General features: G+C 34.0%; 1 protein-coding gene across 1 annotated transcript; it reads left to right on the top strand.

Moving 5' to 3' along the window:
• Positions 1 to 613: 613 nt before the first annotated feature.
• On the top strand, positions 614 to 12,190 carry LOC140874459 (N-terminal acetyltransferase A complex auxiliary subunit NAA15-like). The gene is made up of 26 exons (XM_073277753.1): positions 614 to 748; positions 1,978 to 2,056; positions 2,704 to 2,786; positions 2,893 to 3,042; positions 3,578 to 3,693; positions 4,223 to 4,328; positions 5,046 to 5,117; positions 5,196 to 5,311; positions 5,507 to 5,639; positions 5,966 to 6,043; positions 6,123 to 6,176; positions 6,269 to 6,339; positions 6,648 to 6,702; positions 6,793 to 6,888; positions 7,056 to 7,184; positions 7,298 to 7,380; positions 7,471 to 7,701; positions 7,900 to 8,032; positions 8,114 to 8,218; positions 8,417 to 8,548; positions 8,893 to 8,949; positions 9,097 to 9,194; positions 9,382 to 9,440; positions 9,532 to 9,643; positions 9,728 to 9,828; positions 11,420 to 12,190. The coding sequence occupies exons 1-26, from the start codon at positions 698 to 700 to the stop codon at positions 11,632 to 11,634; spliced, it is 2,715 nt and encodes a 904-aa protein (XP_073133854.1). The 5' UTR covers positions 614 to 697; the 3' UTR covers positions 11,635 to 12,190.
• The last annotated feature ends 836 nt before the right edge of the window (positions 12,191 to 13,026 follow it).

Raw genomic sequence — 13,026 nt, 5'->3', positions numbered from 1 at the left:
GCAGAAACCAACTGTTGCGACTGCGTAGTTGGAGTATGAGGAACACTTCATAAAACTCGGCAAGTATGACCCGACGACATTATGGTCAAAGAGGTATTTAAATTTAATTCATCTTACGGAAGCATGTTGGACCCTAATCTGGAGTATATCGGCTGGAAACCTTGCGTAACTAATAGTCTTGCATGACCGGGACTGGTTCGATAGGTATAACAAAGCCAAGTACAAAGGATTAGTTTTAATTATATTTTAATTCAAATATGGAGACTACTAAAGAGTGAAAATAAAGAAAGGGGTGGGTAGGGAGTTAAGTTAAAGATAAATTTGATAGTGAGGAGTTTAAAATAATTTGCACTTCAAATAAACCACCAAATATCATATAATTTAAATAATAATTATGATAAATTTCAAATTCCCAAATATCCTCTAAATCAAATTTGTTTTTGGAAAAATATTCATCAAACTCACTAAATGAATATTATTATTTAGTATATGTATTTTTTTAAACAACATATTCCCCCGAATTTGGAATTGACGAAATTACCCTTGGCAGACCTCTTTCTCCTACGTAGTAGGGCAGCAGGAGACATAACCCAATTCCTTAGTATTTGTTTTTGTTAGTTGCTTTGGAGTTGTGTATACTCTATCCCTAGTCTCTAATTGGCTTCCTCCACGGTTAGCATTCGCTGCAGTTGCTGCGATGGGCGCTTCGCTTCCCCCAAAAGAGGCCAACCTCTTCAAACTCATTGTTGTATGTTTTTTCTTGATTCTTGTTTTTCTTTTCCATTTCAATCAGTAAGCCTCGGTGAATTTTGAGTAATTAAAATCGAAATGATGTAATTAGTGGAACCCTAGGATTTGTGAGTATGTTGTTATTAGTTTTTATTGTCAAATTTTGATAGTAAGGCAGTGCATTCTTCCAATTTGAGTTGATACTTACCAGTTTCGAAAGGTTCACCATGAATAATATGTTATTTATTATCGAACGCACTTTTCTCTAGCTATAGTTCCCCAGGATTAATCATCAACTAATTGATATTTGAAAAGAATTATAAGGTTAGGACTCAAAACCAACTCAAAGGACACACACACACACACACACACACACACACACACACACACATATATATATATATATATATATAAATTTTCTTGTTTCAAGTGTTTACCACATGCTCGATGATCTTATAATGTAGCTATTATTTTTAGAATACTTTGTGCAAGTTTGAATGTTTGATTATATTTGATTAGACATTTTAATTGTCAAAACTTGACAAAACGTTTTTGCCTCCAAAGTTAGAAAGTGAAATTTTTTCTTCTTCTTTTAAGGGTGAAAATGCATTATTTTTTCTTCCAATGCAAAACCAATTTTCAATTTGATTTTGTGGTGCATGCTACGTGTGGTGTTGGTTTTCATTCTTTTACCACCCATGAACAGAAATCGAGAAAGGTGCTTGTTCACTTTCTTATGCTGCATGCTTGGAATATAGGAAGGATTGTGTTTTTAGCATAGATTTCTGGCTGTTGTGACAAGAGCTTTCACCTCCCAGCGACTCATTGTTAGTATTAATTCGTGGGGAGAGAATATCAGTGATACTAAAATATATAGGAGATATAATTCCTGAGCATAATGACGTCCAAGATGGGATGTGAAATCACGAGTAGTATTTGTAGACTGTGTTGCTCCTTTGCTACTATACTGGAGAACAATATGATGTCAATTGTTGTCTTCTCCACCTCGTATGAATTTTTCGCATTTGAGCACCAACTAAAGTTGCATCCAGATGGTGTGTTTGTGAAACTTGATCTTTCTTTGGAAATAATTTTCTTTAGCTATCGCATGCATCAATATCACTTGATATTCAACTAAGTGCTGTCAAATCAGATTATTGAATGGCAGATAGTATCTTTCACATGGGCTGATGTTCTATTCCATACCTTTGGCTTTACAATTTCAAACTTGATTGTAACATGGTACAGAAATCGTATGAGACAAAGCAGTATAAAAAGGGTTTAAAGGCTGCTGATGCGATTCTAAAGAAGTTCCCTGATCATGGAGGTACGAGGAATTTTATCTGGTACTGTTTAGGAAGGTTGATACTTTCTTGGTTACTAGTAATAATCATATCCGTTTGTTTATTAAAATAATTGGATAGCCAGGAAAATTTGTTATATCTTCATTTGTTTCATACCCTGGAATTAAGTGTTTGAACTTTCTTAGCCTGGAACTATCTTCTTTGATGAATTTAGTGAGAAAGTACTCTGAAGTTTTTGGTAGAACCATGATTGAGATGTAAATAATCTCCTTTCAATACATGTCCTCACTTGTATTTGAAATCAAATTTTTTATATGTATTCTTCTTTGATATATTTCTGGTTTCACTGCCAACTATTCTGTATTTTTGGGAAGTAGCATGGCAAACCATGTTTGGCGGGCTTTGTACTCCCTCGACACTTTGGCAAATTTAAGAATGACATTTTGGATTTGAGCAATCCAAGGCTGGGATATTTTTTCGCTAACATCCACGTAATGCTAAACACTTGGCCTGTGAAGGGAAATAGAAATAGTATTGGAAAAAAAATTTCCTTCATCTCATGTGATCAAGCAGGTCTCCATTCTTTTATGGCCGTGATGAATTTTCCCACTTCTGCTGTTTATTTCTTTTCTTTCAAGATTTGTTCTTATTTTTTGTTTTTTCGCTACAGAAACTCTGTCTATGAAAGGATTGACTTTGAATTGCATGGATCGCAAGTCAGAAGCTTATGAACTTGTTAGACTTGGATTGAAGGTTGATCTCGATATTTTTCGTGGTTTAGGTTGAATTGACCTGTGCTTTATCTTATGCCCTCAGCTATAGGCTGACATCAATTCAAAGTCTTTTCTTGTTTGTGCAGAATGACCTCAAGAGTCATGTTTGCTGGCATGTTTATGGCCTTTTGTATCGGTCAGACAGAGAATACAGGGAGGCAATTAAGTGTTATCGCAATGCGCTTAAAATTGATCCAGATAATATTGAAATACTTCGGGATCTTTCTCTTTTACAGGTACATATAGAAACATTTTACTTCTAACAACAAAAAGTCTTGTTTACATAGCTTTGCTCTTGAAGTATCTATTCTTAATGAGATACTGTCATATTAATTATTTTTCAGATTGTAGTTTTTAACTCTCTCTCTCTCTTTGTGTCTCTGGACCTGTTTGTAGTCTCTAAGAACCCTAGATTTTGGTTGCTCAGGGTGGCTAAAGGCACCATCTAATGCAGTTAACTATTTTTTTTTCACTCTACCGGAAATTTATATTGTTTCCTCCATTTTCTATTCGTTCTTTAGTCATTCTTGCTGTTCAGAAAACTTCATTTGCTCAACGTATCCGCACAAGTGCATCATCATATGATTCCCAAAACTCTTTCAGATAGATCGACTCTCAAGGAACATGGGGAAAATTTGAGATGTCTTCGCTTCTGTTTATCTTGCAAACCAAAAAGAATATGTCATCACCTTTCTGTTTTCATTGTCAAGCTACCAATTTGTATTACAGCAGACAAATGGTAATGTCTATGGTTCCATGTTTGTTTTACAGGCTCAAATGCGTGACTTGGCAGGTTTTGTTGAGACAAGACAACAACTGCTCACGCTGAAGCCTAACCATCGAATGAATTGGATTGGATTTGCTGTTGCGCATCACCTGAACTTCAAGTACGATTTAGTATTTTTTTTCTTGGTTCTGTTACTATAATTTTTTCTAGAATGCGTAAGAGAGGGAAAAGTTTTTAACATCGGGTAAAACTGTAACTCTACCGATCGTTTTTCATTCCCCCGGCCTGAAGTAAAAGGTGGATATGGGAATCAGCGGACTCTAGGATTTAATTGGACTGATCCAAAAAAACAGATGAAAAAGAATTAAAATAAATGTTAATAAATTATACAGGCTCTGATATATTAACTTTGTTCGGAAAGGGAAATTTAAGTACGATGAATGCTCTTTGAAACTACTTATGCATGATTGATGATTATAATTCACTAGTCAATGACAGAGAAAATGTGCTGTCCCTTTTGTGGTGATGGTATGAATATGATGTTAGTCGGTGGATGTATTGTTAATATGTGTTCGTTTTATACTCTAATTTTGGTAACAATTAACGATTGATTACAACTTGGTTGGAAGACTAGTTTATGGAGCTTGGCTTCTTAGATTCATAATCTGCACTTATCTTTGATATACTAGTGGGTCAAAGGCAGTTGATATCCTTGAAGCATATGAAGGGACTCTCGAGGACGACTACCCTCCTGATAATGAACGTAGTGAGCATGGTGAAATGCTTTTATACAAGGTACCAAATTTGATTGACCTAGGACCCTAGGTTAAGAGTTTAATTCTTATGTTATAAATTGTCTGAAGTGTCTTCTGCCTTTTCTCACATCTTATTGGTTAAAGAATTCGTAGCATGTATTATTGTTAGCCATGACTTTGTTATACTTCAGAGATAATATATTATCGGATAATATACAAATGCAATTACATACGGCTGATTTTGAAATTTTGAGTTGTATAAATCCTGAAACATTCTTCTTTATATGCTTTATTGATTTTTGTTTCACTGGTACACAAGCTTGGATTTTAGTCCCTTCATTGCTCTATGTGTTATTATAATCAAATCTTTCCATTTTCCATTGTCTCAACATCAATATCATTTAGTGACATAGACAACTGCTCTACTCAAGTATAACAGTTTAAAATAATTTGGCAGAGATATGTCTCTTATTGGTATTTTTACTCGTTATCAGAACATTCTTATTCTGAAGATAATCTGTTTTTGGAGCTTGCATTGGATGATTTACTGAATTGCTTCTAGTGTACATTCTTGGAATTTCTGGAAATAGAAAATTGATTATCTTCTGCTTTGATTGATGAGGTTCTTCGTTTTTATTACATTGCTTTGCAATAACCTCTCTGAAAATAGTATGCATGTTGATGGTGATTCATTGGAAGTGATAGTTACCTTGCATGCTTTATTAGTTTTTACATTGAATCATATATTTGTTTTCAGATATCTATACTGGAAGAATGCGGATTGATTCAGAGGGCTCTCGAGGAGTTGCTCAACAAAGAATCCAAAATTGTTGGTTATAGTAGTTGATTTAGTGCACCGCTTTTCTAATTTCATGTTAAACTTCTCACTTGTGGTTTTGTGCTGTAGATTGATAAATTGTCATGCAAGGAGCAGGAGGTTTCTCTGCTTGAAAAGCTTGGCCACTTCGATGAAGCAGAAGAAACTTACAGGATGCTTCTTTCGATGAATCCTGACAATTACAGGTGCCTGAAATAAACTTTGTTTATCGGAAACACATCACATTAATCGGTTTTAGTTACCATATGTGCTTTAAAAAGTTACTAAGTTCCATAATTTTCCCGTAATTCTGATATTGCGATCTTCTAGGTTTCATCATTTCCCCAATATCTCTTACTGCGATTCACTTGAACAAGTAGATTTTATATTTAAATACTTAGGTACTACGAAGGCCTCCAGAGGTGTATGAAATTACATTCACAAAATGGCCAGTATTCTTCTGATGACGTCGAGCGCTTGGAGACCTTGTATGAATCACTCAGCAAGCAATACAGTAGGTCATCTGCTGTCAAGGTATCAGACTTTCTATCTTCCTCTATAATTTCGGGTCCTCCATATATTCATAAGCACTTTCTTATAGTCCCTAGCGTGGAAATTGCATTCAATTTCTTTCTAGATTTCTGCCTATATGCAATATCATCTCATGCATCGCTTTCCAGAGTTGTTTAATTGGAATAATGTGAATAGTCAGTGTATGGTTCCGTATGTTCATGTTAGTTTCCAACGCTATAATTATTGCCCTTGGAGAAAGGAGGGTCAGAATCTCGTAAAGCATGTCTGCATGCACTTTTCAGATCCTGCTTTGATAAATTTGTTTTAATTGAATATCCATTGGACAGAGGATCCCACTTGATTTTCTAAGGGCTGAAAAATTCCGTGTAGCAGCTGGAAATTATATTAAACCTTTTCTGACCAAGGTACTGTCCTCAATTATTAATTTTTAATGGCTAGTTGACAAGTTTCAGAGATATTTTATGCTTATTGATGCATATATAGGGTGTTCCTTCTCTCTTTTCCGATCTTTCTCCTCTCTATGATCACCCTGGAAAGGTTAGTTTGATTGTTTTATAGAATGATGGCTGCATGTTTTAAGGATTGGAAATAGTGGATAGTGTTTATAGACCTACTGTACTATTGTGCAGGCAGATACTTTAGAGCAGTTAATTCTTGAGTTAGAACACTCTATCACAACTACTGGTGGATATCCAGGGAGGTAACTTTGCCTGCTTTTGTGATTTATCTTCTTTAAAGGCTCTCACCTACTTGTTTTTGTTGGTTCTCAAACTCCAGCATAACACTTGTGTTTTTATCAGTTAAAAATGACTATGGGGCTACTGCATGCAGATGTGGAATGCACATTTCTTGAATATGATTGTTGATTTTGTTATTCATCTAAATTAAATGGACTGGACTGGACTGGATGTTATGTTTTAGAAGAATTTGGATTCTTTCTTCATCTTTCAACTACCCAAAGGTTCCGAATCCCCTTACTAAAAAATTCTTCATCTGCCTTGTGTTTAGGGCGGACAAGGAGCCTCCATCGACTCTTATGTGGATCTTGTTTTATTTGGCTCAGGTTTGGTTTTCTTCCATATCTTGTGGCGTTTCTTCCTGGGGATTGTTAAAGAAGATTTCTTTGTTATGCTAAGGTACTTTCTTTGTCCAGCATTATGATAGGCGTGGTCAGTATGAAATTGCTCTCAGAAAAATTGATGAGGCCATAGAACACACTCCAACTGTTATTGATTTATACTCAGTGAAGGTAATCACATGTTCTAGATACCTTGATTCTGAAACTGTTTAATTAATTGCTCTATTATCTTTGTTTTTTTATAGTAACCTCCTTGAAATTTTTGTTTCCATGTGAAAATTAACTTTGGGGGATCACGTTGAAGAATCAGTTTCCTGACTGATTCCTTTTTGTTTCAGAGTCGCATATTAAAGCACTCAGGTGATCTGGCAGCAGCTGCTGCTTTGTCTGATGAGGCTAGATGTATGGATCTTGCTGATCGTTATGTCAATAGTGAATGCGTTAAACGTATGCTGCAAGCTGATCAGGTTGAGTTTTGTTAAATATTTCCTCACCTTTAGACCTACCAAGATCATATTTTGTTACAATTTGCAATTTTTCTTTGGTCATGCCATGCCCTTATCTTGACATTCTATTCCAGGTAGTATTGGCAGAAAAGACGGCCGTTTTGTTCACGAAAGAGGGAGAACAGCACAATAACCTTCATGACATGCAGTGCATGTGGTGTGCATATTTTCACTAGTTTCTAAATTAACTGATGCTTCCAAATAAAGAACTTGTACCTAGGACTATCTTTCTTTCTTCGATTGTAAGGTATGAATTAGCGGCTGGAGAAAGTTATCTACGCCAAAGTGAGCTTGGACGAGCTTTGAAGAAATTCTTGGCTGTGGAAAAGCATTATGCAGACATTACTGAGGACCAATTTGACTTCCATTCATATTGCTTAAGAAAAATGACTCTGCGAAGCTATGTGGAAATGCTGAAATTTCAAGACCGTCTTCATTCACATTCCTATTTTCGGAAAGCTGCTGCTGGAGCCATCAAGTATTTGCTCTCAATTTATCTTCTGAAATGAAGAAGTTTTTTTTTGCAACTTTTTTCTGCTCAATGTTATTCCTTATAACTTGGGACCAGGGGCAAATATTGCTTATATTTCCTTCAAGCCCCGTAAACAGAGTAAAGAGTTTTAAGTTTCTTCCTTTCAGATCCATCATTGTTTTTGACGTTTAAATTGATATGCAGATGCTATTTGAGGCTATATGATTCTCCTTCAAAGTCATCTGCAGAAGAAGATGAAGATATCTCAAGGTTGCCTGCTTCACACAAAAAGAAATTGAGACAAAAACAGAGAAAAGCTGAAGCAAGAGCTAAAAAAGTAATTAACTTTGCAGGCTTGCTTATGTTAAAGAAAGTAATGAAAACAGCAGTGCATCCATCATTGCTTGCATATGTGCAGGAAGCAGAAGTCAAGGAAGAATCAAATGTTACTGCTGTCTCAAAATCTGGAAAACGTAATGTGAAACCAGTAGATATGGATCCGCACGGGGAGAAGTTATTGCAGGTACTCACCATAATTAGACGCAAACGTTCAATTCATTTTATGAGCTTATTGCCCCTTCTCCAGCCAAGTTCATAAATTAGCCTAGTTCATCTTGTTATATTGTCTTCGCTATTAATGAATACACATTAAGAAGATGCAATCGGCAAAAATGAAATGCAGCAATATTTTACATCTTAACTATGTCGTGTATACATGTAGGTTGAAGATCCTTTGATGGAAGCTACAAAGTACTTGAAGCTACTTCAGAAGCACTCATCTGATTCCTTAGAAACACACTTGCTCTCATTTGAAGTTAATGTGAGAAAGCAGAAAATCTTACTTGCATTACAGGTGAAGTCTTCACTAGCAAACTCCTATAGGGGCTTGTTTTTGTCCTCTCTTACATTTTTCTCCTGTCAACCATTTTCTATTTCCATGATCTCAACTAAAAGTCATAGTTGGTTTAGTGTAGTAAGTCAATTATAGTGATTTTCCATCAATTTGTGTTCGCAATGTAACAACAATAGTTATTCTTAAAAGCTCTGTATCATGATGGACAATGCTTTTTTTGTGATCTCTTTAGCTTCATGGAATCTCACATTTGGCTGATCCAATCAAAAGATTGTCTTTTGTCTTTTTTTTTAAAAAAAAAAAATTTGTGGACACAAAAAAAATCACCTCTTTGTTTGCCACAGGCATTAAAACATATGCTGCGGTTGGATGCTGATAGCTCTGAGACACATCGTTGCCTGGTATTCCAGTTACTGATGGTTTATTCCTCACAACATGATGCATTCATATGTATAAATTGCATATTCTATGGTTCACTTTTCATTGTGGTTTTTAATGGCACTCTTTGTTGTTTGTTAGAACTGGGAGGTAACGTTTGCCTTTTGCAGATAAAGTTCTTTCATAAAGTGGGATCTCTCCCAGCGCCAGAAACTGATAATGAAAAGCTCGTCTGGGATGTTTTAGAGGCTGAACGCCCGTCATTTAGGTAATTATTATTGTTCTTGTTGCTGTTATAAATATTGTTATTATTATCGTTATTATCGTTATTATTATTATTATTATTATTATCATCATCATCTTATACCTTCATTTATTGGGAGACTGTTATCTGCTTGCTAACTTACAATTACACATGTTACTTGAGGTTGCATTTGTTTCTTATGATTTTGTAGTCAGTTGCATGGAAAATCTCTCATTGACGCAAACAACCTCTTCCTTCAGGCACATAAAGGTCTTTTACTGGATTTATTTGTGTTTGTTACCGCAATTTTTGTCCATTTTAATTTTAATTGGGATTTTTAATTTTTTATTCTTTTTGCCAGATTCTTTGAGGCACATAACTGCTGTGGCAGAAATGATGATTCTTATGGAGCCAAGCAAGAAGAGCGAGGCTGTTAACCTGATAGAAGAGTCATCTAACAGCCTGGCTTCATCGTACGTCGTTTGATAAAAAAATAAATTTTCCATCTTCATACTGCATCTTGATGTTGTTGAATAGCCTTATTTTTGACTTTTCAGAAACGGAGCTCTAGGGCCAGTGAGAAACTGGAGGCTCAAGGACTGCATTGAAGTCCACGAGTTCCTAACGAGGATTTTAAACGACCATGATGCTGCATCAAGTAAGCCTTCATTTCCTCGATAGTTTTATCTTCTTTATCCCGATTATGATATTTGTAAATTTTCTGGCACTCTCATGGTGTATTTGTTGGATTGCCTTATTGATTGTATCATCACCTGTCTGTGTCTAGCTTCTGGAGCTCTTGAACATTCAATATTCTTATGGATTAAATTCATTTCCTCTAAATTATTTTCATCCATGTATTTTTGAATCATTTTGTTTTTATAACCATATACAACTTGTTAAAATAGACTCGTCCTTTTCAAGCCAAAATTTTCAAGAATATCAACTATATAAATTACCCTTAATTTATTAGAGATTTTGAGTTTAACTGTTGATATTGTCATGACAATTTACCTGGCTGTAGATGTTTGAAATTTTTTAAAATTATTGAAACATAAGTATATACTTTTATATGTACAATCAAAGATTTCTATCTTCATTAAAAAATTATAAATATTTTAAGAATATTTATTTGAATAACTAATCCATAAGGTGCTTTAGACCAAATAAATTTTTTTAGTCTAAAGATATATTTTTGAAAATATTTTGAATAGGAATAATAATAAATTTTTTATTTCTTGATTTTTTTGAAATCCAATAATCTTCGGACTGGTTAGTATTAGAAATGAATTAATTTATTTGATTATGTTGTCATTTATTGATTCCAAGAAATAACGATGCATATGATTCAAATTCGATAAATTATTTTGTTTACATAAACATCAAAGTGTCCCAAGAAATGCAATCAATTAGTTGGATTTTGTGTTTGAGGGATGAAATGGAGTTTGGTAATAAAAACACATGATGAAATTGCTTGTGGTCCTTAGAACATAAGGATGAAAATTAAATGATTCAAAAACATATTGATGAATTTTAATTTGAGACTGAAAATAAGAATTTTACCCCATTTTTCAGGTATTGTATAGAGCCAATTCATGTAACGCTTTCCATTAATGCTTTTGCAAAATCATTATATTTTGTGAAGGCTGTAATCGATGACACAATCCTACAATCTGTGTGGCTAACTTACTCCAAATGTGGATATAGAAAATAGGAGCCACAGTTCAAAGCGGTTCTGACGGGTGGATAATAATTTACAAACTCGTGTTTGTGTTTGATGTAGGCAAAAATCCTTTTTAGTTTTTTTTTTCTTTTTAAAATAAGTTATTCAGACAAACGAACAGGTGGATCTCACTTGTCTTCCATCTTGTGATCTTGCTTTTGGCTTGACAGTAGACGAGTTCTATACAACGTAATTGAATCCTAAAATCAGAAAAGAAAGAAAATAAACCAAGTTCTCTGTGGTTAAGTTTGTAATGTCTCTAAATTGAGAATAAAGATAGCTTTTGTTTCTGTTTACCTTTGAATTCCATTTTTCTAATGCATTTATTTTCTTTACATTCTACTTATGAAATTCAGCGGTATGGCGATCATTGTAAATTTTCAAGATGTTTCACCCGCTGTGCATTCAGAAAACTCTACTGTTTGATTTTTAGTATATTGGTCATGTCTTGTGCTACACAAATTTGAGCAACTTGAAGCAACTATTCGTTTTGTGCAGTGGGGTTTCATTTGTTACACTTTTGCAGGATGGAAGGTTCGATGTGCAGAGTATTTTCCGTACTCCTCGTATTTCGAGGGCATCCACAGCTCTATTGTCCGAAATTCAGCTTCCCACGGAATCCACAAAATACCTGAAAATGGTGGCATAACCAGTTCTATTGCTAGTCCTAATGCCTTCTCAGTTCCATCAAATGGAAACGCAGAGAAATTGCAGGAATTAAAAAATGTTGCGATTCATTAGACCATTCTGACATTTGCTTGCAGCTATTTATCTGGAAAGAAGGGGTTACACATTCCAACGATCAAACCAAGAATTCCACAGTTGAGGATTAGAAGACTAATGACACAAAAAGGATAAAATACTGCCTTAAGGGCTTCACATTTCCTTCTTCACAGCAAATTTCATCCTATTCTGGTACGTATATGTTGCGAACGTGTGAGCCTTCTGTTGTTACGATTTGCGGTTGCACCATTTATTATCTTGCTTTCTGCTCTGTTCCTTGATCGGGCTGAATCTATAAAAGAAAGAGGTCATCTTTGATAAAGAGTTCCGGGAACTGATCTCTCACCTCTGGAAATTTGTTTTTGCACTAATCTATATATCAGCCAACGTCGATAGCATGTTGTATTTTCTCGTTATTCTGGCCGATCATTAACATCGTGTATAAATTTCTATTGATGTGGAATTTTGTTAGAGGGATATAAATAAAACTATATTTGTTCTTGAAGTTATCAAGGCTTTTGTTAGCCTAATTTCTACTGTTATATTGGAACATAGCAGGCCATCTTCTGGTTGAGGTATCATGTTTCGCTTGTTATGTAAACCAATTCTTAGAGGGTGTTTGGGAGAGCTTATAAGCTGTTTTCAAGAGTTTATAAGCTATATAAAAGTGGTAAATTTTTTTACAAATTATAAGTTATAAAAATAAGTTGTTTGACGACTTATAAGCTGTTTTTAAAAAAGTAAATGAACTCCTACTTTTTAAGATAATGTCTTATTTTAATATTTTGTTTCCCTATATTATCCTTGTATATTTTCACATATGTCCACCATGCCCTCCGTCCCTTTTTAACTTTACCTACACAATTAAAGTCTCCTCTCGCGTAACTTTGGACTTCTTCTTTCCCAGCTTTTTATTTGCCTTCGACTTCTTCATTTTAATAGTTTTAAATCTTCCGGCATCATACAGATTTCCAGCTTTATCAATTTGTTATATATATATATATATATGTATTATTTAAAATAAGGTTTTGTTTATCATTTACTTGGAACTTAAAAAACAAAACTATCAATATATTATTGAGTAATTTTAAATATATTATAACATTAAATATATTTTTTAAAAAAATCAAAGCATACCGATTTTTATAAATTAAAATATAAAATAGTTTTTTATTTAAGTTTAACATTTAACCTAAATTTTTTTTAAAAAAATTGTATATATATAATATTTACATCACTTTCATATTATTATTTTTTTTCGTAATTTTGACATTAAAAAGATATTATAATGTCAAACACATCAAAATCTTTAAGTTATTTAAAATAAGTTCATACAAACGCTTTAACAATTTTAATTTTTAAAATAAAATCTAACAACTTATAAGATCTTAAAACATCTTATAAGATCTT

This window comes from Henckelia pumila, chromosome 1 (genome assembly GCF_033568475.1).
Source record: "Henckelia pumila isolate YLH828 chromosome 1, ASM3356847v2, whole genome shotgun sequence".
NCBI lineage: Eukaryota > Viridiplantae > Streptophyta > Magnoliopsida > Lamiales > Gesneriaceae > Henckelia > Henckelia pumila.
This window is presented reverse-complemented; position numbering and strand designations above follow the sequence as displayed.